This window comes from the organism of the source record quoted next, unplaced genomic scaffold (assembly GCF_019419815.1).
Source record: "Pyrus x bretschneideri cultivar Hongxiangsu unplaced genomic scaffold, Pyrus_bretschneideri_v1 Contig6, whole genome shotgun sequence".
Classification (NCBI taxonomy): Eukaryota; Viridiplantae; Streptophyta; class Magnoliopsida; order Rosales; family Rosaceae; genus Pyrus; species Pyrus x bretschneideri.
Window position 1 is genome coordinate 1,878,358 of NW_025999798.1, and position 25,807 is coordinate 1,904,164.

At 38.1% G+C, this 25,807-nt stretch overlaps 4 protein-coding genes and 2 pseudogenes across 4 annotated transcripts; 4 read left to right on the forward strand and 2 right to left on the reverse strand.

The window, feature by feature from the left end:
- The first annotated feature begins 7,554 nt into the window (after positions 1–7,554).
- On the forward strand, positions 7,555–9,651 carry LOC103950809 (myb family transcription factor PHL8). The gene is made up of 6 exons (XM_009362052.3): positions 7,555–7,983; positions 8,202–8,278; positions 8,371–8,428; positions 8,533–8,608; positions 8,713–8,782; positions 8,875–9,651. The coding sequence occupies exons 1-6, from the start codon at positions 7,851–7,853 to the stop codon at positions 9,475–9,477; spliced, it is 1,017 nt and encodes a 338-aa protein (XP_009360327.2). The 5' UTR covers positions 7,555–7,850; the 3' UTR covers positions 9,478–9,651.
- Positions 9,652–10,328: 677 nt separating this feature from the next.
- Positions 10,329–12,086, forward strand: LOC125471258 (annotated as a pseudogene).
- Positions 12,087–13,305: 1,219 nt separating this feature from the next.
- LOC103950949 lies at positions 13,306–14,814 on the forward strand (annotated as a pseudogene).
- A 219-nt stretch (positions 14,815–15,033) lies between these two features.
- Positions 15,034–16,005, reverse strand: LOC103950950 (E3 ubiquitin-protein ligase MPSR1). The gene has a single exon (XM_048572071.1). The coding sequence runs from the start codon at positions 15,810–15,812 to the stop codon at positions 15,174–15,176; it is 639 nt and encodes a 212-aa protein (XP_048428028.1). The 5' UTR covers positions 15,813–16,005; the 3' UTR covers positions 15,034–15,173.
- A 562-nt stretch (positions 16,006–16,567) lies between these two features.
- On the forward strand, positions 16,568–17,791 carry LOC103950814 (50S ribosomal protein L18). The gene is given in 5 exon segments (XM_009362055.3): positions 16,568–16,985; positions 16,988–17,041; positions 17,128–17,216; positions 17,322–17,474; positions 17,587–17,791. Coding segments are annotated over 5 exon segments (507 nt in total). The 5' UTR covers positions 16,568–16,930; the 3' UTR covers positions 17,743–17,791.
- On the reverse strand, positions 17,681–22,890 carry LOC103950813 (beta-1,3-galactosyltransferase GALT1). Its single transcript, XM_009362054.3, has 9 exons — positions 22,670–22,890; positions 22,410–22,582; positions 20,389–21,514; positions 19,585–19,808; positions 19,208–19,489; positions 18,883–19,011; positions 18,625–18,804; positions 18,336–18,443; positions 17,681–18,239 (listed from the first exon to the last, which is right to left on the reverse strand). The coding sequence occupies exons 3-9, from the start codon at positions 21,146–21,148 to the stop codon at positions 18,024–18,026; spliced, it is 1,899 nt and encodes a 632-aa protein (XP_009360329.2). The 5' UTR covers positions 21,149–21,514; positions 22,410–22,582; positions 22,670–22,890; the 3' UTR covers positions 17,681–18,023.
- Positions 22,891–25,807: the final 2,917 nt, after the last annotated feature.

A 25,807-nucleotide genomic window follows, 5' to 3' on the forward strand; every position in this document is an offset into this window, starting at 1 on the left:
AATATCGTTTGTTCATAAAAATAAATAAATAAATAAATAAATCTGCACCCAAAATGAGTATAGCTTCTATGTAGCCTTAATCATTGTTTGACACATATTAAGTTGATGACAATAAAATTAAGAAAAGTTATGTTTATAAATACATGTCAGTCAACAATTGGGGACATAGAGAGGCCACACCAATTTTGGATGCAGAAGATTTGATGATCTCGTTTTGTTTAGCTACATATGAGTTTTGAATTGGCTATTTTTTTTTAAATATACTCATGATCTATTTCAACAAAATTACAGTGATATAGGATGCCTCTCTTTTCGTCAATGTGTGACTCATTCTCAACATGTCCCCTCGGGTGTGATGAATTTTCAAGCCTAGCATATGGGCAGAAAATGGGATAACGTGAAGCGTGTGTGGCCGTCAGGCTTTACAAGCGGGACAACCTGCTCTGATACTATGAAGAAAGTTGAGGTTCCACCATAAAACTAATTCGCAATAAGAGAAATAGCTCAATTAAGTATAATATGCAAGTTCCCTCCTTATATCAATATGATAATCATTCCACCAGAAAATCAAAGAGACACATTGTAAAAAACCAAAGGGAAGTGGCATGGACATTCTCTTAATTTCTTTTCGCATATAGGTAAGATCAAAAGGACAATGTCTTAAGATGCATGCATGCACACGTTACTGGTTTGGAAATGAAGTATAATCACTTTGCTCTTGGTTTTCCCTTCCTGCACTAATCCTGCCTTTCCTGCTAATTCAGAAGGTTGAAAGTTCTGTTTTCTACATATGTATATTATCTGGAGTCAATTTTTTCGGTATTTACTATTTATCTTCAGATATTCCACTTCCGGCAACTTTTTTACTTGTGGTCATAATTTATCTTTAAATTCTTAATAATATTCTTTTGAATTCAAAAGGGGGTCTGATTTCAATACTACGCAGATATTGAAACACATGTTCTTAGAATGTTCAACGAAATATGACCTATCGTTTCTTGTAAAGAAAAGTCGAAGTGCGGTTGATCAGTTATCTGTGATTTGCCATTTCAGACAGCTGGTTTAATTGAATCATAACATATTTAATATTTTGCTCCAATGAAATCCAAATCAAATAAAGAGAAAGTAGTGGCTGCCTCAGTGTACAGGTGGAGTTTGAAGAAGGTCAAGTGGAACACAACCCTTTAGGCTTTTGTATTTTAATTGTTTATCGGAATGATAAGAAGAGTTTGAGCCTTGGTGCAACAGAAGTTACTCTTTTGTGATCAAAATGTCACAAGTTCGAATCGTGAAAATAATATCTTTGAAAAGCAAAGATAATGCTGCGTAAAAAACATTTATTCTCGATTCTTACAAAACAGAGAGTATTGTTAGCTTAGAATCATAAATAAAATCTTTCATCATACAAACAAACCACAAAGGTGTTTTCTTTTTTCTTTTCTTTTTTCTGTTTTCAAACGAGAATAAGACTGACAGAGTCTTCCAAAATTCATGACCTCAATTATAATTGCTACACCTTGTTCTGTTGGCCGACATAAATATGTCTTGCATCTAAAGTAAACCCAAAAGTCAAGAACTACTTTATTTGCTTGGAATTTTACAGTTGAAGGGTAATAGAAATGCTGAAGTTTTGAACGAGAAATTGTAGGACATATTTGAATGGATGTCCATCGACTAGCACCCCAGAATTTCGAGAGAGGAAATTCAAACTTGTAGCCAAGTTACTCATGTACGTATCTAATCTAGTTGGGGCTTCTTCATTAATTAAGCTAACATAAATCTATTGATTGCAACATGAAAGTTGACACTGCATGCACAAGCTAATTGAATCTGACCTGATTAGCGTATTTTAAGTGTGACTTTCATGCTTTCCCCAGAATTGTATATCCAAAAAATACCCTTTCCCAGTAGTAAACCGAAAAATGAAAATTCCCTTTCCAATAATAAAGGAGCAAAATGAAATGAGAGAGCTCCAAGCAATCTTCACATATCCCCTTCCAAATTGTCTTCAAATATAGAGTTGCAGCCAAATGACAAGTGGTCCCTTGCTTTTAGATGTCTTATGAAGAAGACACACAATGTACGTATCACCATTAGGGTTATGGCCCAAACAAGTATTCATCCTATATTAGGAAAGAAAAATACACTTGTGAGGAATATAGAATGAGATTTTTGAAGTGTCAATAACACTTCCCTATATATATATATACACATGTATATATCATATAAGGGGTTTATAGCTAACGCGCTTATAGACTTAAGGGTTCTTATTCCAGCACCAGTAATTAAGATCATAATAGGTTCAATCTGCCCCACCTCTACCGTAGTTTGTACGTAAAAGAAAATAGTTACACAGTATAAAAGACTTTTGTATGTTACTTGATACACAAAATTTTAAGATTATACACAAAAAAGAACTACACGTTTACATTAGAACACAAATAAGAAGAAAGATTTAACATGCACAATAACATGGGACGAGTTTATGCTTAATAATCTTGGGATGAAGATCGTGGAGAAAAAGATTAAAACAGTGTTTGGTATTTTTAATCCCTAATATGATTTGTCAGTAAAAAGGAAATGTTTTAAGAAGAGTGCGTTATGACGAGGAGGAAAAGTAGAACGAACGAAAATAGGACAGGACGTTTCTAGGAAAATATGGATTTTTACTCTTTTAGGTAAAGAAATGACCTTTTATTTTGTTGTAAAGATTTTTTAATCTTTTCAGCAGTGTATTTTGTTATGCTTTCCCCTGAAGAAGTGCCCAGATTACAATTTATGGATTTGCTTTATATTCTTATAAGTTTGTAATTAAGCACGGAGAAATAAACTCCAGCAACTCGAGCATCAGCGTTCACATCTTTGTTACCAAGTTCATTGCTTGGGACATGTCAACGTTACTTGATATTCGAAATCTGAGATCAGATCTTGCATAGTGTTAGTACTTAGATTTAACATGTTAAGTGATGCAACATATTTGATTCACCCTTGAAGCATGACCAGAAACTTTGTTTTAAATTCATCACACGTTTCTATAGGTGTATTTAGTCTGAAAATAAAGCTTCCATTAATAAGTTTCTAGATGGTCTTGATACTATACAGGGTGCGGGATGTTATTTTGGATTTGTGCACTTCAGGTGGCCTGGAAAGCTTGTTCAGGAGGCCTATCTTCTGACTGATAATTAGTGTTGCTCGGCTTCTTACCTTTTATTCCATTCTGCCATTCTGCGTGGGTTCTTGACTTGTGTAAGCATCCCTTATCAAAGGATCTTAGATTTGCCTCACCTTTGGAGAACTTGGTGTTAGGGCATCATCAACCCGGTTGATTATGTTTTCCAAAGATGTGCCGGTAGAACTAGAGCAGTGAATTTTAACAATCTGATCTTTTGAGATATGAGACTTCTTGTCGGAGTCATATTGTATTGAAAACCTGCTTTGGGAGGCTGAGGTGGAGTCAATTATTATTCGTTCAAGTGTTGAAATGGACTTAGCAATCAATTTGTGATATATCAAATTCTTGTTTGTTGAAAGTAGGTCAAGTATTAGTTAGTCCTTCTTAGCTTTTTTTTGTTGCTTAGAAAGACAGAAGAAAAAAGGGTTCAAAGTGAAACCGTTGCAAAGTTAGATGGCTCCAAGTTCTAAATCATTGTTACTCCTGTTATGGAAGCAGCCGGCGTTTGGCTCATAGAACTTGGTCTCTGGAATTTTCAAGATACAAGTCACTGAAATGAGTGTGGTGAGTGTCTCTCTAGGAGAACATGTTGTTTTTCAGTGAAGACGTTTCTCTGAAGTTATAGTATATAGAACGATTGTTACTTAGAGATTGATGAGGATCTATGAGGTACCATATACATCATATCCTTTTGCTGGAAATAGTTGTTAGATTCTGTATCTAATGCTGCTAGCAAACTATAACAATAACAATACTAATACTAATAACAATAGAGTAACAGTAATAGCTATAAAATTTTATATTATATCCAAAATGGCAGGAAAACATCAACTTCTCAATGAATCAAGTAGAAATTAGAGGTACCCTATTTGTTTTCTTGAGAATTTCTACCAATTAACCAAGGCCTTGCCTCTCCAGGTACCTGCGTCATGCTGCTATGTCTTGGATTCATGGATGTCAACCAAGAGGTATTTTTGCATCCGTTGTATTGTTCCATTGAAAATAACATGGTCTTGCCTGAATTATTTGAGGGAATATTCTTCATGATTGTGTTTTGTCCATGTTGTGGGGTCTTGACAAAGATGGTGTGCCTCGTACATATTCTACGATTGTGAAATATGTACCGTCTTGATATATCCACTATACGCTAATTAAACATGCGCTTGGTAGACCCTGTATATATCTATGTGTAGCTTGCTACATCCTAAGATGTATAACGAACCTAAAGCTTGCATGATCAGCTAAGCATACCCTATAAGGAGAAGTTATATTGTCAGAAAGTTCAACAGCAATTTGATAGCTCCAAACATTGGCTTGTCGGCTCTCCAGATGTGTTCCTTCTAGAAGTAACACAACATTTGGTTCATGCTTTTAGTTTGATCTTTTGACAGGTTTCATTGTTTATTATTCTCATTACATATGCTTAAATATTAAAGCTTGATATTAAGAGCTTGCCGCTTTGTTTGTCAAGTCATTTGAGATGGCTGAATTCACTGCAGTTGGACACTCTTTTCAGTTCATAATGGCTCCATCGTAGTAAAATCCGATCTCAACGAGGAGTTTTGTCTTACATTTTCCTTGTACTTGCATTAAATACTAGGCCATAAAAATAAAAAAATTGTGTCCAACACAATAGAAAGAAGCCAATTTTTTAGGTGTAGCGTTTTTATCTGACTATTTGTTCGTGTAGAATTCATGCAAAAACAAGGACATCGACAGTGGTTGCAAAATGTTTATGAAGACGCTTCACTATAGACAGTGTTCCTTGTGCATTTCACTATAGCTCTTCAAAAAATTGAGGTGCATGAAAGTATGTAAGTTGTCATTTATACACAAAGACGAAGCCCATAACCATGGACTTGTTACATAAAGAAATTGATTGGTGACATATTGCTCACGTTATTTTCAGTAAGCGACTGTGATTTCTACACCACATTGCCAACAATTGTTTTTGGTTTTCTTTTGGTGGGATTTTGACAGGTTCCTTTTGTTTCGCCTTTCTTGATTCCTGAGGCCATATTCTTCTCATCTTCTTCTATCTCCATGCTTTTGTATTGTGAGATCTCCACTAATGGGGTCCCTTGAAGCATAATACTTGATGAGAGGCACCTTTGTTCATATGGCTTTTTGATTCACTGGACCTTCTCCTACTGACCGAAAAATACCAGGGGCCATTTCGGCATCATCCTAGAATCTCCTTTACTGGTCATGGAATATATTAAAGCGATGAAAGGAGCTCCAAGCAGCAGCTGGTTAAAGAGAAAGGTACGCCAATAACTCTTGCTTCTTTTCTTGTTTTTCAAACATTCGGGCCACACTACCATCAGAATTTGTCAATGATTATATTCCTTTCTTTGAACGTGAACTATGAGCTTGCCACTAGGGATATGTTAGCTCCATAGAGGAGAAGCAAATGCTTGCTCAGGAAGAACCCTCCACTACCACCGGGAACCTAGACCCCGCCACTCGTAGGTCCCAATGGTGCAATCTTTCGGTTAACCATTTTAGCTGCAGGAATGATGAGAGTAACAACCTGATTAGTGAAAGTATTTTTCCATGTGACCATGTCATTGTCTTGTATCCAAGGATTGTGCTAATGAGTTTAGGATCAAATGCTTGAACAGTCTCAAAGACGACAACGTATGCATCGTCTAGTTTGTTGATTAGATTAATGTGTTAAGAAGTAATTAAATTAGCATTTGAACTTTGAATCCTGGGACATTTGTGTATTTATGCAGCAGGCAGACCAAGTGAATGTTAAGCACTGGGATGGCAAGTCCTTGGAAGATCAATAATCATTGGATTTTGATTCCAGTGATCAAACTCTTGACGACAACCCAAGAAATCCCGAGATCAATCCAATATCGATCGACTTTTACGATTTGTTGTTGGCCACTGTGATTTGTGACCTCCTTTTCTTTTTTCTTCTTCACTTTTCTGATCAAAATTTTCTTTTTATTCAGTTCATTGGATATGGATTACAGAATTAAAGCTAACAATCCCTTTGGAATATATTTCTTTTTGAGAATTTCATGCAGAGTGAGAACCTGTAGATTGCCCTTTATGTCATTTCCATTTGTTTAGAGAGAGAAAAAGAAGAGAGAGAGGTTTGTGTTGCTTTGTACCATGACAATACTCATTCAGAGTTTTATCCTTTGTACCCGAGTTTAAATTCTTTACCATTTTATATCAAGGTAGTTTGAAATATCGTCGTGAAAAAAAAAACAAGTGCATTTGTACTTTTGATTCCCTGTCTCTAATACATCCAAGGCAGGAACCATTGATTGATGTAACCTCGTGAGGCATTTAGTGCCAGTAATTGGGCAACTAGATTCCCCCGTATTTGGATAATCTTACATATGCAAAAAAAAATACTAAATTGTCATATATATCCCAGTCAATTTAGTAAGATATTGTCCTCGTTTTAACCACTGTAATATACAGAATTATGATGATTACCACACGTGTCATGATTACCAAATGTGTCTATTATTTCAATAAAATTGGTGTGATTTGGTTCACTTTATGTGGGAATACTTCTATAGGAGAAAAAAAAGGTTATGGTTTGGGGTCCCAAAATCCAACGTTAGATTCGTTGATTCCTCCATCCTTACAAAGAACAAAAGGAATGTGCCAATCACACCACCCTTCCTCACAACAAGAAATACCCAAAAAATAAAAAACAAAAAGAAATGGGAAAGAAATATAAAAAAGAAAAAGAAATCCCCATTTCCCTTTCAATCACCAAAAGAAAAAGAAAAAGAAAATCCAATTATGACGTCCCCATCAACTTATTTATTATTTATAATTATAATTATTTTTTAGCTGCATTGCATTGCTTCTCGCGCTATTAGCAAAGTTGCCCCATTATTGTTCGTCATGGTGGGGTTTTTTGGTAACATGGAAGCAAAATAGAAAATAAACACTAACGAATAATTAGTTTAATTCTAATGATTTTAGAGAAGTTTGTTAGAAAGATGTCCGAACTAAACAAAAAAGAGACTTTGCAAGTTCTTGAAAATCTATCCCTATAAACATGCTGTAAATTGCAACTCCAATTATCTTTAATTAAATTTCTACACTTCAATATGAGATCATAGAAAAAATGGTTAAAACCAGGAGAACCATTAACGAGAGCATTCATGGTGGGGTTTCTTATTCATCAGGGAATCATGCATAGAGTCTAGAGAGAGAAACTAGAGAGATACGATGAGGAGAGAGAGAGAGGGATAAGAACAAACCATACACTTTCCCTTTTTTCTCTCCTTTTAAGGCTCTGTCACAAATTGAACTCTCTCTCTTGTTTTTGTTGCATCAGAGATTCTCCCTACCTCTTTCAAGTCAAAGAAGCAAAGAAAATAAAATTATTTTTTGAATTTTTTTAGAAAAAAAGTTGGTATGAAATGATAGAGAGAGAAATGGAGGAAAGGAGGAAGTACAGCTCATGGCATATATTCTCTGCCTCCGACATAACCCCACTTATGTTTCCGGATATGGAATGAGAACATAGGACACCCCTACAACTACTAGTCCCATCCCCTCCCCTCCCAAATTATAAAGACCGGACCTTGAAACTCCCCTTCCCTTATCGCTTGGATCATAGAAACCAGAACCGCCATTATATATTTATGTTCCTGCAACTTGCCATCTCTCTCTCTCATCCACCACCCCAACAAAAATGGTTCATCAGAATATGCAAAACCAGAATATGAATTTGGTTTTATCCACCGACGCGAAGCCGCGGCTGAAGTGGACTCCAGAGCTTCATCAGCGATTCGTCGAGGCTGTCAGTCAGCTTGGAGGGGCAGATAGTTGAGTATATAAGCTTGGTGATGTAGGGGGACGGGTGGGGGCTCTTAGAAGTGTAGGTCATGTCCCCTCTTCTTTAGGATCGAGGGTGGATGTTCGCATCTTGTGACCTTCACTGAGGAGCTGATCTCGCCTAATCCTTATTTTTAGTGTCTTATACAATACAATACGAAGTTCTAATGTGTGTGTGTGTATATATATATGTTTCATGTATGGACAGAGGCCACACCAAAGAGTTTGATGAGGATGATGGGAATTCACGGACTCACTTTGTACCACCTAAAGAGCCACTTACAGGCACTTTCTCTCTCGAATTTCGTCACATCTAATCTTTGTCCAGATCACGATCGAAAAGCGTAATTCTCAAACTCTGTTGTGTTCTGGTGCAGAAATACAGGCTAGGGAAAGGCCAACAGTCCGAGAACTCCGCTGACATCAAGCAAGAAGGTGAGTCCATTACATTGGATTCCGAAAACTATAGAGGATCATCATTTGTTGCTCATTCTTTAATCTTCGTCGATTCTTTATATTTGTCCTCTACTTTGATGCAGATTGCAAGGAGATTCAGAGCAGTGATGGTCATTTCGGCGCGGATATCAGCGATGAAGATCACAGTCAGATTAATGAGTAATATAGTTAGAAATAGATCCCAATCTCTTTGATGAATTTAGATGGAAAAATGACAGCACAAAGACCTCCCTATTGATTAAGCGTTGTTATGTTTATATCAGAAGCTTGCAGATAGCTCAGTCTCTCCAATTGCAAATGGAAGTGCAGAGGAAACTTCATGAACAAATTGAGGTAAAATCGATAAACGAATACCATGTTCCCATCTTCGATTCATAAAAAGATTGAAAAAGTATCAGTACTTAAAGCCGGAGTTTTGTTTTCAGGTGCAGAGACATCTTCAGCTGAGAATTGAAGCTCAAGGGAAGTATTTACAATCGGTATTGAAGAAAGCGCAAGAAACTCTTTCAGGGTATAGTTCTTCTTCAGTGGGAGTAGAACTTGCAAAGGCTGAACTCACCCAGCTTGTTTCAATGGTTAGCAATGGATGTCCGAGTTCTTCGTTATCAGAGTTAACAGCAACAGGAACTTCAACCCTAAAAGACGTGGAGCGGAAGCAAATGAGAGGCTCCATGGACAGTTCCTTGACATCTTCCGAAAGTTCAGGAAGGAAGGAGGAGAAGCTCCCTGAAAATTCTAATGCAACCTGTGTTGAACTACCATTAATGGCCACCCACCCGGACAATAAGGCATGGAATAATTCAGCAAGCAATCATGTTTTCGGGAGAAAGAGAAGCAGCATTCCGATTTCTGACGGTGTATCTGTAAAGCAACCAGTTGCTAAAAGAACACAAACACAAAGAGATAAAGGTGGAAACCATCTGAGAAAGTCTGGATTTTTGGCTACTATTGATCTGAATAGCAAATATCAGGGTGACAACATTGATTCGGGACCGAAAGTAATAGACTTGAACTGCAAGGGAATCTGATTCCTCAAATGCTTTTGGAGCCATCTGGTTTAGTTATATACAGTTTATGGAGAAAACTTAATTCCCTCCAGTCCTAGTCTTTTGTTTATATACATCTATGTACACTGTTATATATGTATGGCACTTTTGAAAGTATATTCATATCAAAAGAAGGTATAATATATTGTGTGGATACATCTCTTTCTCGCTCTCGCTCTCTCTCGCACGTGTGTGCACGAACATGCGTGTTTGAACACCGGATGGAAACTGCTTATTGCTTAATGCTTCTGAGATCTGATTAACCTAATTTGCCTAGAGAATTAGCTCTCTCTATCTAATCATGTCAAGCACTCTTGAAATATTTCTTTTCGATGTTTGTCAAGGGACAAGCAGAGGAGGAGGAGGGTGAGAAATCATCATAGAAAACAAAATTATGAACTAAGCACGCGCATGTTAGCTAATCAATATCAAAGAACTCACTCAAGTTTAGGTCCCCCACATGACAATAAGCTACGACAGCTCCACAATGCGTCAACATATGGAATGCATTGGACCGGCGAGATCCTTCAGACCGTCAAATATGGAAGTTTCGTCTAAAATATTTAAATCTAGCCGTCCAGTTGAGTAATGTATGGTAGAAAAACTCGAATATACAATTCATACCTTTATCTTCCTAATCCTGTTATATGAAAGCACCAATCTTGGAGTTTCTAATGCTAAACACTAACTATTCAAAGTGATGAGCTTTTTATTCTATTTGTTCCTCCTAATTGTTATCTTGGCTTTGTGTTCTTCATGGATTCAAGGTTTGTCACTAACCCTGTTTACTTTCACCAACATCTCATTTTAGAAGCTTGAATGTTCTGTATTGATGTCCTGTTTTCGTAATCGCAGGGCAAACATTACCCCATATGAGTTCAGATGTCAATGAAGTTTCGGGCAAGTCCTTTGACTACGTTGTCATTGGAGGAGGCACTGCAGGCTGTCCCCTAGCTGCAACCCTGTCGGAGAAATTCTCAGTGCTCTTGGTGGAACGAGGAGGTTCGCCATATGGAAATCCCTTGGTGTTGGATACAAAGGACTAGGGATTCTCATTGTTCCAAACTTATCAATATACATCAGTTGCACAAAGCTTTGTGTCCAATGACGGTGTGAGCAATCTCAGAGGCAGAGTTCGAGGAGGAGCATTAGCTATAAATGGCGGGTTTTACAGCAGAGCAAGTGAGGATTTTGTCGAAAAGGTTGCATGGGATAAGGAGATGGTAACAAATGCTTATCAATGGGTCGAATCTAGAGTCGTCTTTAAACCCGAACTGACCCCGTGGCAGTATGCTGCTGAGTTTAGCTTTCTTGAGGCAGGGGTTTTCCCTTACAATGGTTTTAGTTTGGATCACATCGAGGGAACAAAGGTCGGTGCAAGTGTGTTTGATGAACAGGGAAGAAGACACACCTCAGCCAATCTTCTAGAGGCAGGAAATCCGAACAATATCACAGTTCTTCTGAATGCAACTGTGAAGAATGTCATCTTTCACAGAAAAGGCAAGCATAAAACTGGTAGTATTTCTTAACGGCGAGTTTCTGCACCCCTTTTTCTCCACCTGCACTCTTCACATCTTCTTTGGCCTTTGGAGTTGATGTGTCAAAAGAGAATTAACGGACAGAAACAAGGGGCGGAATGCAGGAAGAGAAGATAGAAGTGTAAAATCACTATCCTTAACTGGTCAACCCTTTATGATTGAATTCCTAAATGGTTTTTGCAGGTGACAGAAATGAGACAATAGCAGGAGGCATACGATTCATCAAGAGCAACGGAAACTCGAGTGAAACTTATGAAGCTCACCTCAACCAGCCAGAGAATTCATGCTCACGGGGTGATGTGATACTAGCAGCAGGAGCTCTAGGCAGTCCTCAGATTCTGTTGTTAAGTGGCATCGGCCCTCAACAACACCTAAAGAACTTCAACATCGAACTAGTTGTCGACTTAGACGCTGTTGGAAAAGGAATGAAAGACAATCCTGGCATTGCTCTCTTAGCAGATCCTAAACCGAAAAATTTCCCACCAGAACCTCCAAAAGTTGTCGGTATAGCAGATGACTTCAAGATCATAATTGAGGCAGGAATTTTTCCTGTCAGCTCCAATGCAACAGTAATGCCGATAGCTGCGAAATCGCCTTTCCAGAATCAGAAGGAACGCTTGAGCTGAACAGCACTGACCCCAGAGAAAACCCTTCAGTCACATTCAACTATCTGGCAAACGAGAAAGATTTGGCAGAATGTGTGAAGCTGTCTCAGTTGCTTGAGCGAGTGGTAAGGTCTGAATCGATCGCGTTCTTCCTGGGGATCAAATGCAAGCGAAAAGAAGAGCTGATGTCTGCGGAAGATGAGCTGAGAAAACTGTGCAAGAAGAATGTGAGGACTTTCTATCACTACCATGGAGGTTGCACCATGGGCTCAGTGGTTGACAAGGATTACAGGGTTTATGGAGTTAAGGGACTGAGAGTAGTTGATGGATCAACATTCTTTGAGTCACCGGGCACAAATCCAATGGCCACTTTGTTAATGCTTGGAAGATACCAAGGGATGAAGATTCTTCAAGAGAGAGAAAATGCTTAAACCCGAAAGGTGATCGACTTCATCAACTTGTATTTGTAATAACTGATATAACAGAAATATAGTTAGAGGGGTATTATTGTAAGTAGGTTATATGGCTATATAAGGGATTGTATAGCTATCATTTCCTTAAGTTCATTTGTATACATTTTATCCATTCAATCAATACAATCTCTCTGGTTTTCTCTCTATCATCTTCCTTTTCCTCTGTACCAACTTTATATTTTGCAATGTAGTTAATAGTATTTTTAGCCATAAATATCATGTCAAGTTAAGATTTTCTTTGGACTCCGATAAACCAAACCAACCACAAAGAAAATACCAAAATCCAACTTCAGTGCTCACCGGAAATTTGTATGAGTTCCAAGTCCACACTTCACAAGTAAAAGTTGAACTATAAGGCAGAAGAATAGGAACAAAAGATCATTGACTAAATTGTTAGTGCGTGAAAATGGATGGGACAGTTGGTGTTTTAGTTTAATTAATTTAACAGTAATTAGGTAGTAAAACGGGGAGCCTTGACACAATGGAAATGATGTTTTTTTGTGATTTAAAGGTCACCGGTTAGAGTCATGAAAGCAGCCTCTTTGCAAAGTAAGGGTAAAACTGTGTACGATAAATGTTTGTCCGATCTTCACAAAACATTGGTGACAGATTAATCTCTTCTTCATGCAGTCTCATATGACATGAGGTGGTAACATAACTTTAACTTTTGAGTTAAACGATACGCCAAAGTAGAGTTGGTAGCTTCATAAAATGCATCCGTGGTAATTTGAACTCGGGTTAAGCGCTCCAACTCTTAACTTGTTTCCAATAGACCAATTTATGTATTCATTTATTGTATTCAGATTAGATTTTAAAGGAAATCCATGTATTTATAAAAAGTACAATGTTTATTAATGCGGTGAAATAATAAGTAGAACAAGAGGATATAATGCAATTAAATACAGGCCTCTTTAGTATGAGTGATTTTTCAGTGTGACCGGCACGCGAGATAGAAGGAAACGGTTGTTGACTTGTGCCTATTAATAAAGAAAAATGTCTTTAGTAGAACACAAGCATCAGAGAGAGTGTTCATGGCAATGGGATTTTCATTGTTTGTGTTCCTCCCATTTGCTTATTTGGCCTTGTGTTCTTCATGGATTCAAGGTATGCTATTTACCCTTCTCAGAATAACTGAAAATAAAAGCGGACAACTGAAAAACGAAATGGTTATCCAAAAAAATTAGCTAGCCTTGAATGTTGAGAAATGATTATCACATTTTGATTTCTTTCCTGTTTGCTGGACAAAGACTCCCCCACATGACTACTTCAGATGTCGATCAACTCTCCGGCAAGTACTTGACTACATTATCGTTGGAGGAGGCACCGCCGGCTGTCCCCTAGCCGCAACCCTCTCTGAGAAGTTCAATTGCTCTTGGTGGAACGAGGTGGCTAGCCGTATGGAAATCCCTTGATATTGGAAAACAGGAACTATGGGCTCCTATTGCTCCAAACTGACGAGTACACATCAGTTGCGCAACATTTTGTCTCCAAGGACGGCGTTTCCAATTTCCGAGAAAGAGTTCTAGGAGGAGGATCTGCCATCAACGGTGGGGTTTTCAGCAGAGCAAGTGAGGACTACGTCGAAAGGGTTGGGTGGAACAAGATGGTGTTGGATGCTTACAAATGGGTGGAGTCTAGGAATGCCCTTAAACCTAAACTGACCCCATGGCTGTATGTTGCTGAGCTTAGCTTTCTTGAAGCAGGAATTTTCCCATACAACGGTTTTAGTCTGGATCATATAGCGTGAACGAAGATTGGCGTGACAACGCTTGATGAACGGGGAAGAAGAAACACCTCAGCTGATTTTCTCACGGCAGGGAATCCAAATAACATCACGCTTCTTTTGAGTGCAACTGTATCGAGTGCCATCTTTCATAAGAAAGGTAAGCATGAAACTGCTGAGATGCGAAACCCACGCCGCGGGAGTTAAAGCCTGTCAACGGTCCCTATCGATTTTGGTTAAATTCCTAATGGTTTTTTGCAGAGGCAGTAGCTAGAGGAATAAATTCATCAAGAGCGACGGGAGCTCTTCGCGAACTTGCGAAGCTTATCTCAAGCCGCGGAAGAACTCAAGGAGTTCAGCGGGCGGTGTGATACTAGCTGCAGGGGCATTAGGCAGCCCTCAAATTTTACTGTGAAGTGGCATTGGCCCTTAGAAACACCTAAATAAGTTCACAAGTTCACATTCCAGTTGCAGTAAACCTAAAGGGAGTTGGGAAAGGAACGAGAGACAACGCTTGCATTTCACTCAAACCGGAGCAATCGCTCTCAAAACCCTTCAGTCACATTCAACTACTTGGCAAAGGAGAAAGATATGGCAGAATGTGCGAAGCTGCGTCGGCAGATGGAGCGAATTGTGAGGTCTGAATCGATCGGTTACTTCCTTGGGATCGAACGCAGAAACGAATCAATATCTAGTGAAGATGAGCTGAGGCAACTGTGCAAGAACGTGAGGAGTTTCTATCACTACCATGGCGGCTGCACCGTGGGATCACTGGTTGACAAGAATTACAGGGTTTACGGAGTGAAGGGGTTGAGAGTTCCTGCAATCGCCGGGCACAAATCCAATGGCCACTTTGCTAATGCTTGGAAGATATCAAGGGATCACGATTCTCCAAGAGAGTAAATTGCTTAATTAAATCTAAATTGTTTAATTAAATTTGTGATTACCTTAATCCGCTTGTGCTCTTATCGCAAATGCAAGATCATAAATTTCGGAACTGGAAAAATAAGACAAAAGTCGAGGTGTCATTTTTTAGGGAAGCCCTCTATGAACCGTGTTAGCATCATTTTTTATGCTCGCATTCTAAAATATTGTACCAATATCACATAAAATCGAGACAAATCCCACTTATCATTTCTCAATTTTTAGATAAAAATGAAGAGTAAAAAATTAAAACTAGCAAAGTGCGAATTTCCCCGTAAAATGAGAATTACCACAATATATAAAACTAATTTTGAACCTTGAAATCTTTGAGATCCTGTACAATATTCCTCCTCGTTCCCACAAATTCATAAGAAAAAAAAAAGAATTTTTTATTTTTACTAAAGCAACTTTTATTCTAACTCTGCATCGTATCATCATCGCTGGATTGCTCAGAACCCTCGCTTGCTCTCCTGCCATTGTGAACAAAAACCCTAACCGTAATCTCCCCGTGGACCCTCGTTCCCTCTCCGCCTGCTTCACCGCCCTTCTTCCGCACCTCCTCCTCCTCAACCGGCATCGTAAACCTGCAAACCGGGCACGACCCACGAAGCTTCAGCCACGTCTCTATACAATCCCCATGAAACCTGTGCTTGCAAGGCATCTCCCTCGCCACGCCGTCGACCTCAAACTGCTCCAAGCAAATCGAGCACTCAGACCCGACGTCCGCCTCGACAATCTTGACACTCGGCATGGCGTCGATCGACGCCTTCGACGCAGGCGGCTGACCGTCCTTGCCACCCAGCCCCTGCAGCAGCGAGTCCAGGTCCGAATCGCCTCCGATCACCGCCACGCGTTGGTTGAAAGGGTCGACGAGAAATATTCGCTCCCGCGGGGTTCGTCTTTCCGGGTTTTCTCCATCTGGGTTTTCCGGGTCGAGTGTCGCGGCGGAGGCGACTGCACCTAACATTAAGGGCATGAGCACAGAGAGCTCTCGATCTCGACCCCTCCTCGTGAACCAGTCAAAAAAGGATGCGAACTCAGGTTCGGAATCCATGAAACTTGTGGGTTTTTTTCGGATTGAAAGCTTAAACAGAGAAATTTTCAGGGAACTTTGGGGAAAACGAAGAATGAGAAAAAATTAGAAAAATTAGAGAATGGGGTTTAGCGATCGGGAGGGGGAGGATTAAAGAGGTGAGGGGAGCATGACCACTTAAGGAAGAAGAAGGGTGTAGAAAGATCTGGAACTTCTGGATGCCTTCCACGTAATCTTTACGTCAAACAATTCACACATTTAAAATTTGGTCAAATTAATAAAATTATTATAACTTTTAAAGTAAGTTTCTATTTATAACCGTTAGATTAAATTTTAAAGATCTAAATTATTTAATGAGTAAGATTAGATGAAAAGAATCCGGATGCGAGTATCCCTTTCTGTAAATTTGGTCAAATTATTAAAATTATTATAACTTTTAAAGTAAATTTCTATTTATAACCGTTAGATTAAATTTTAAAGATCTAAATTATTTAAAGAGTAAGATTAGTTGAAAAGAATCTGGATGCAAGTATCCCTTTCCGTAAATTTGGTCAAATTATTAAAATTATTATAACTTTTAAAGCAAAATTTCTATTTATAATCGTTAGATTAAATTTCAAAGATCTAAATTATTTAATGAGTAAGATTAGCTGAAAAGAATCCGGATGCGAGTATCCCTTTCCGTAGACAAGGTAGGTGAGACTACTGTCACACTACACGTGGTGTATGAACTAAAATTATTATTTTTGTTTATTCCAAAATATTTTAAAAAAATAACGATATTCACACTTTTATTTTTATTTTTTACATAATTTTTATTTTGTTGTCCTTAAATCGAAGTATGAATTAAAAAATGAAATCCCAATAAAATAAATAGAAATTTGAAACGCACCCTCGCCTAGTTAATACGACATCGCTTTTTGGTACATTCAAGCCCGATCCCTGTGGATTTCTTGAGTAATCCATACTTAGAAGATTCAAGAGAGCCGCCAAACCGGAAACTGTGCCTCTGCGCCAGAATACGCCCCCGTTACGAAACTTCTAAAATCAGCGCAATTTTAACTTTCTGAAAAGACCGCACGCAAGGTGTTTGATGAAATTCCTCAACGACCTTCTTTTGAACATAAAGTGGTGTGGGCATGGCTCTTGCGAATGCTGCTGCTCTCAAGTTCTCGACTTCTGCGTTTTTGGATCTTCTTCGGCAGCTTCCATCTTTCAAATTCAACCCATGCAGCAGACTGGAAGAACAAGTGAATGATCCAACTTACACTACTTGTGCTGCTGTGCATGCAACTCTGTGTTATTGGTGTACCGTTAAAGCTTGGGTTTCGTGTAGGTTTCTCGGTGAAGCCGTTTGTTATGAGAGCGAGGGGGAATGCCAGGATGGATAGTGCGAAAACTCGAAACAGAAGAATGCAGAAGAAGGTAATGTCATTGTCATCTTCCATGCATTTGATGAAATATGCGTGTATTGGTTGCTTTGGTTTCTGATCCGCCGGAATTGCGGTCTTTTTTTCGCTTCTGAATCAGTATAACGGCACATCCAAGAGACCGAGGCTTTCAGTATTCTGTTCAGATAAACAGTTGTATGCAATGCTGGTAGATGACCAAAACAAGAATTGTTTGTTTTACGGAAGCACCCTGCAGAAATCTATTCGTCAGAGCCCCGATTGTAGTACCAGTGTTAGTAGACTTCAAGCTCGAGCGGCGCGATCTCAGCCATTTTCAATTCGCAGAACTATTTGGTAGTGCACGGTGCAAGTTCTCTAACTCTGTTCTGCCTAAACTTTTGTAGGAAGCTGCTAAACGTCCCGGTGAGGAGCTCGTCAAGGCCTGCAATGAACTCAACATACATGAAATATCATCTTATGACCGCAACGGTTTTGCTACTGGGGAAAGGATTCAGGCATTCGAGATTGCAATTTCTCAGCATGGTTTCTTGTCAAGATAGATTTGTTTGCGCGTGAATTCTATACATCAACTCCACCTCTGTTATACTATATCCTATGGCATCGCTACATAGTATTAACTAAAATATACAGCAATCGTAGGCTCGTTACTGAAATAACTCTCTCCTCTTTTAGTTAGCGCCTTGGTAGGGTCTCGGCTTTGGTCCATCTCGGTCATCTACTCTCAGACAAAATGATCGGGCTAACCAAGACTTCTCTCTTCAGCTTCGGAGGTTGATCGCAACTAAAAGGTTCCGATATGGAACGAATGATCTAGCTGTGTCTACCTATCACCACCACAGCATTTAGCAACTTGCCCTTCTTGAATTTTCTGCCAGAGACAAAGCATCTCCCGGGGACCTTGGTAATGTGCAACGACATACCCGTCCTTGCATCCTTCGTTGTAGACCTTCTCTTCCTTCTCATACCGTACATTTAGACCCTCCTTTTTCATATTCGCGATCCAGATACCCATCGCCACGTCTTCCAGCTTAAACATCTGATCATAACAAAGCAGTGTTCTCTTTCAGATACTGGAATCCTTTTGATTGAGAAGCTATAGTGATAGACTGGTTGTAAAATGATTGTTTCTTACCTTTAATCTTCCCCTTTTATATCGCTGCGAAACCGCCTTTGCTATGTCATTCGATATCACATAACCAGGACCGTGCGCCCAAGGTGGGTAAGTCGCTTCGGGCCATTCCTTGATTAACGCAGCAGACACAGCGAAAGGGAAAAAAATGTGAGAAGCAGAATACAATTTCTTTAACCTTTTACAACGATAAACTACGCATCAATTTAAGATATTGTAATTTGATTCCTAATTTGGGGAACAAACTCAGTTGTACCACAGCTTGCAAAGTTGGCGAAGTGTAGAAAATTACCTCATTGCTGATATACCACTTGCTATCTGGACTTCGATGAGGTCGAGAATCTGAGTTAATGAGGCCATAGAGCAAGCCACGATTCACTTTGATCCTGTGTAAGGAAGCTAGCACTTCATCCACACGAACAAATGCATCGTCATCCGTCTTCATAACAAACTTTGCTGAAACAACCTCCGTCTGTTGAAGCAATCAAATCAATTAGAAAAAGAAGAGATATCCCCACGCCACGCACTCAAGAAAAAGTAAGGATTTTACCCCAAAGATGCAGATGGCCAAAGTTTTCCAGGTAATGAGGCCATAGTAATCAACAAAAGGCATCAGCTGTATGTCTCCATAGGTTTGTGCCTCGTTCCAAAGTTCCTCGTTCACTATTTGGTTCTTATGCTGCATTATGTTACAAACTTGATGAATAATTTAGCAAAAGGACTCAAAGAAAACATAACGAGGATATAGAAAAGACGGCACAAATATGTTTTGGTGAAAACAGTCATAAATTTTGCACATTAATGAGCAACACGCCCAATGATGGAGAAAAGAACTGTTGTAATAACGAAGAACAAGGTTTCACATGCGAGCTCACCAAACCAACAAAAAAGCGAACTGAAACTGCCCCTGATTGCACAGCTGCATACTGCATCCATGTTCTTCGAACTGCCATCCTTCGTTTAAAATTGTTTGCGGTAGAGAAAACACCAATAAAGAGATCCATTTGTTTGTGAGGAGAGAGAGGTGCAGACTTGAGTTCTTCTAAATTAATTATGTGCTCCGACTCCTCTGATGTGGGTAAACCGCTGACTAGGACAGAAACTAATTTCAAATCCCCAGATAGCCTTACTTCATTAACAAGCCATGGCTCCAAAGTCTGAATAGAAAACCAGCAAAACAGCATATGAATTCATTGGGACTTTACCTTTTAATTCCAAAAGCAACAAAAAATATTAAATTTGAAGAACTTACTTCGCGGAATGCAAAAGATGTTAGATGCTTCCCATCAACAGTCATTTGGATTCCTTCTGAACCCACTCTAAGTGTAGCAACAAACGGATACCCTTGCTTAAATGGAAAGTATCTTCTGGACTTTGATCCGTCTTGCGCAGTTGAAGCCTGCCTTGAAACATTGGAACGCATTGTCTGCTCTTCAGTTTTTCCAACAATCTTGTTGCATTGGTCCAATTCATCCACTGGCAATCATTAACAATTTAAGATAAAGTAAGAGTAACAATTAATAGGCCTTACAAACTATATACAGAAACAAGTAACTGAGCATGGTTTCACATGGAAACATTACGATAAGTCGCATGCTATCACCCGAACATGAAAAGAATTATAGACAATTATCACCAGTAACTGCACCAAATAGTGTATTGAAGACAATCTTCTTCTGGATAAATCAAATTCTTTAGGCAAAATATGGGTTGAATATTTTTCTTAACTTATAGCAGAAATTCTGTGTCTAACGTGGGTAATGCAATTATCAACTTTCTTGGACTAACAAAGTACTAATTTCTATTTAAAAGGGTCGAACATAATATGCATTACTGGTAAAGAAAAGAGTTTATCTGTTGGATGCACACCATGACGAGAAAAGGAAGAATGGGCTACAAAGCTATTGACAAACTGTGTCATGTTACTGTAACAGCAATTCCACTATTTGTCACCAGGCACAATAAGTCAATGAATTATCAACTGTAATATGTCAAACAAATCTACATACTAAATCTTTGATATGATCGACTAATAGAAAAAGCGGCAGCAAGTTACCTTTATTATTCTTTTCAGGAGTTGGGGACGGGCAACGCTCCTCTTCACCCCAATCATGAGCAACAGTCCATGTGTTCTGGACAATTACGGGGTCCTCAGTTACCTTATCACCATTTAGCCTAACATTATAATGCAATATGATGGGTGGGTCGGGCTCCCCTGGAAGAGGCTCCCCTGTCAAGTCAATTCGAAAGTTTCCAAGAAATCCATTCGGAATGCCAATAACTGTAATTGAAGAACCTTGAGTTAGGCCACAAGGGACCCGCAACTTAGAAACACTATTGTCGATTCCTGTCCCATTCATTTTATTAAGAAAATGAGGACATTGCTTTTCTTTTGCTTTCCCAGGTGAAATTTCATTTGTGTGACCAAGTCTTTGCTCTTCAACCGAAGCCATAAGACTATTCCATGCAACTCCAGCTTCCTTTATAGCATCCACCCCATTAGGCAAACCCTGAGCTTGATTAATCAGATGTTTCAAAAGGTTCCATGTATGCATAGTTTGCCGCTCTTCATTGGATACATTCCTCTGAGCAAAGAGGCTAAGGGCTATAGTCTCTCCAGAAATCACTTCAGAAGCATTCTCTGGATTCTGAACTGCAGGTGGAGTAGTATCTAACCATTCAAGAGGATTACTAATATTCGTGTAGAATGCATTGGTTAAGAAACTATCCCCAGCAGGATAGTTTATGATGCCATATCTCAAAACTAGCAGCATGAATAGACATGCAGCCACAATACTGCCATATGATTTCTTCATTCTGGGGATTACGAAATTGCATCAACAGCTCTTAGCCCAACTTCCCAAGTTATTGATCATCATGCAGCCCAATTAACATCTTTTGAGAATCACGCGCATGAATCACTAAACGTCAATCCCTCACAGGAAAATCCAAGAGACCAGGTGCTTAAAAAGAGAGAGAAGAATGATCTGCCACATGCAAATAGCTAAGGATCTTCGGTAAGAAATCAACAGGTCACAAGACATATACTGGTACACGTGGAAGGATCTCTACTTCTGTCAAGTGTCAAGTAAATGTTTCACATCTTCCTTTTCAGACTGCCATCCAAAGAGAAACCAACTATGGCTCTGCCAACAACTCTATCTTCCAGAGACACTACCACACTGAACCAAAACCCAAATTAATCAGTCTACAAGAACTTACAAAAATCACCAACTGAAAAATCAGACGAAAATGAATAAGCAATGCTATGCATACATATAATTCTCAAGGTACCCAACTTCAATCATTTCATTCGCAACTTATCTCGATCTAAATCCTAAATGTCCACTTTGCATCCCCAACTATTTCCAGAAGCACCAGAGATGGCACCGAATCTGGACTCGTCTAATTATTACATGGTCATTCATCATATTTCATTAAAAGCTTGTTCAATGTTTTCATTTAAGTTCATGATCAGTATTAAATTAAGTTTATGCACATTTTGAAGTCATAGTTCATACAATCGTTAATAAGGGTTAGCCTATTCACGGAAGGTTGTTCCATGCCCAGACTATTTAAAATCCCTCCTCATGTACGGAAAGACATTATCCAGAAATTGAGAATTACTTCTAAACTCGTATCTCTTTGGTAGATTCTTTAGAGTGGCGAGTTATTTATCTTTGAGTGATCAACATTATCCAGTGTGAGGAAAGTTGCTCTAAAAAAGTTGAAAATTTCCATTAAAAAGAAAAACATATAATATTTTAAGACATTTCAACAAAATACAAACAGTAGCAGTTAATTCCTTGTCAAAAATATCCACAGACCAACTGGTCAAATCCCTACGAGTAGCTACGATACTGAAATTACTAGAAGTTCAGGGACCATACTGAAAAATTGAAACCTACAATCTCACAGCTCTTGAAGTAATAAATTCTGACGAAATTACGGAAAATAAAGTGAATTAGATTTCTCGGTCGAGTAATCAATCCAACATTTTCTTCTCTGATTCATTTGAAGCTTAATTTCGAATTTCGAATTACGAACCATAAAGTTCTGGAGTGAGAAAATCAATACCTCCGATCGTCTTGTTACTAAAACGGCACACTATGCTAAGCTCGATTCTGATAGAATCGTCAACTTTCTCGGCAACCAAACAGTTCTCGAATCGATTGAAGCAAGAAGCAAGCGACCGGACTGGACAGATCCGAACGCGGAAGCAGCCGAAGAAGAACAACTCGGGACGCAAGCTACAGTAAAAGGATAAAATTATGAAGATGACTAACAGAGGACTTAAAATTAGAGACATGACTAATAAGGACAAAGGTAAAAATCACCTTGTGAGGAGAAGAAGCGGAAGCGGAAACTTTCTGTTTGGGAAGAATGCCGGAAAGTGCGAGAAAATTCGCCGAGAAAATTTGAAACGGGAGAGAAAGTGCTGGGAGTGATGGATTTGAAAAACTTCGCGTCGAAGCGTTAAACGGTGGGAAACCATAAAGAAAACTGTTTTGGTCTTTTGCAAAGTCTTGATATCATTTTTTCTTTCGCTACTTGGTTCGACCATTTTTTACTCTAATTAACATCACTTTATTTATTAAAAAATTATGAACCTAAATTACGTATTATAATTTCACACAAACTAACTTGGCTTTTTTTTTTTTTTTTTTTTCGGTCATCATTATAACATATCTCTTATTTAAAATAAAAATATAAACGTCTTCCCACTCCCACGTTCCCTCTCTCTCACTCTCTCTCTCTTTCACCATTTCTATGCAACTTCTTTCTCCCATATATTTTCCAAGAAAAAACCATAAAAAAAAAAAAACACACATACACACACGCACAAAGTGTGTGGGTTTAAGCTAGTAATCACTAAAATAACGAAAATTAGTGTATCTGTATATAAATATAGGGTGAAGCTTTCATAATCTCAAAATTGCCCTTCTTTTATTCAAATTTCAGAAGAAAAAATAAATTCACAAAAAAAAAAAAAAAACCATCATATAATGAGACGGTAGGTGGTTAATAAATTTAATATTTTCTAAATTATATTTTTATAAAAAATAATAATAATCAAAACAAGTAAAACTTTAAAAATTAACAAAAAAAAAAACCAACAAATAATATATTATCAAACGAAAATGAAATAAAATAGAAAAATCAATTGTCACACGCATAATAAGAGAATGAATTATTTTCTTTTGGGGCTGTGATATTTATTTGGACTGCATGTATCTTTTAAGGAAATAATTGTTTATATCTTCATAATTGCCAAGCCATTAAACAGAATACCTAAAAGGCTAAGAAGTCATTTTTGACCAAGAATAACAAGTAATTTTTGGTTAAACTGTCACATTATTATGAGTTTCATCAATCAATTCACACGTTTATCTATTAATTTTGTTTACAAATAATAAGTTTACACTAAATTCATCAAAACTACCTAAAAATAAAAAATAAAAATAAAAACTTGAACTTGAAACGCGATGAATCGAAGAGAAATGCCCCTAACACTGGGACTATTCACCATTTGCAAGTTTATCTATTAATTAATAAGAAACCTTAGATCCATGACATATTAATCTTGTTTATATTATGACATGTGTATTAGTAACATTACATGAAGACCACTTTAATAATTTTCTCGAGAGCAATCTTTTTACTTATGAGTTTCTTTTTCAAGATTATTATTTACATGTGAGATGAGCACATTTTTGGTTACGTTAATAAGTAAATTATTTGAACCAAAATAATTTAGCAACATGTTCATCCAATATGACTAATAAGATGGTATTAAATTATTAATTGAAGATAGATGTTTACTAAAACAGAAAAATTGATAAATGTTGACCCGTTCAGCTGTTGACGAAACTTACAATTGCCTGTCCACATTTGGATTACGCGTTGAATATTGACCGGGAAAAGCCGACTGGAAAACGGTAATTTGCGCGTTGGCGGTCGTTTTTGTCGGAAAAATATCTCTTCCACTGAGACCATAGGTCTCAAATGAAGTAATTCAGATCTCTAAAATTTTATTCAATGACAAAAAATTATTATAACTTTTAAGAGATCAAAACAGGTAGATCATTTGATGAAAATTCAAATATCCGAATTACTTAATCTAATGACATTGGTAGAAGAGATATGAAGATGATCTCTTTCCGTTTTTATCCCTCTAACTATGGTACGTGGCGGCCTGTCAGTGGCCAGCCACCATGCACTAGGAAAACCTTGTCTTTTGGTCAGAAAGGACGGAAAACTTGTTGTGGTTAAGTCAAATGGGTCGATAGAAATCATGGGGAGTCCATTAAGGGCGGGACCCGCAAAGAGGGCCGCCTCATAAGCATCGGAAGGCGATATGTACGTTGCCTGTATGTCTCCGCCTTGAAATTGCAGGCGGGGCCGGCCGAAGCCAAAGGGGGTGGGTAATGCTCAAAGGTGGAAGGACGGTTTTGTCCTTGGTCTAAACCCATAATTCTAAGAATTTTCTAGTATTATTGATTCACATGTTTTTGAAAATTGAAACATGTATTTATTTGTATTGTATATGAATTTGATGACACATTAATCATATCGTCTATATATAACAACTTGTTAATTAGTAACAAAAAAAAAAAATCTTCGATAAATCAGCTGGTCATGCCGATGTCACAAATGGTGTGTTTGTGAGCATGGGAAGTTTTATTCATACAGGTTGGATGATACCTAAATATAAACGAGTCTCGTTCTTTGTAAGAATGCATAACTATTTGGCTAGTCAAGATGTTGTACTTATATGAGCTCAAATATTACCTAACATAATGAGACTCGCTAATTTTTTTAGTAAAAATACGTAACCATTCAACTAATTATGTTGTCTTAGTTATCTTATAATTAGCAACATTGCATCACGGTATAACTGTTTCAGTAATATTTTGTGGTCCGTAGTTTGCTGGTGAAATGTGACCTTCAAGTTTGGACAAGGGGGGGGGGCCAAAGGGGTAGGCCTTGGGCAGGGACAACTCAACAGGCGGCTTTGCGAAAGGTAGAAGAAAGACCAAATGAAACATCATTAAGCTTCCCTTTAATTTCTTTGTTTATGATTATTAGTTAAGGTAACATAACATCATTAAGCTTTGGACGTTGATTAATACTAAGCTTTGCACGTAATATAAGAATTTGGCAGAGAGGTACCATCTATGACCCGACAGTCGGCCAAACCTGATGGCGAAGGTGAGCATAATTTTTTTTTCTTTCTTAGTACGTTGATATTTTTACATTACGGAGATGAGAAGTTTGGCTAAGCCACACAATAGACAACCTAAATTTGGTATCGAATTAACCATTCACGAAATTCGAATATAAAACCTATTACTTCTAAATGAAAAAAAAAATATAACTAAACTGTAGTATTGAATGATCATAAAATATTAAATGATAATATTAATAAATAACGTTGTTTAGGAGGTCGTTTGCAACCTAGGACAGTGCAGGCA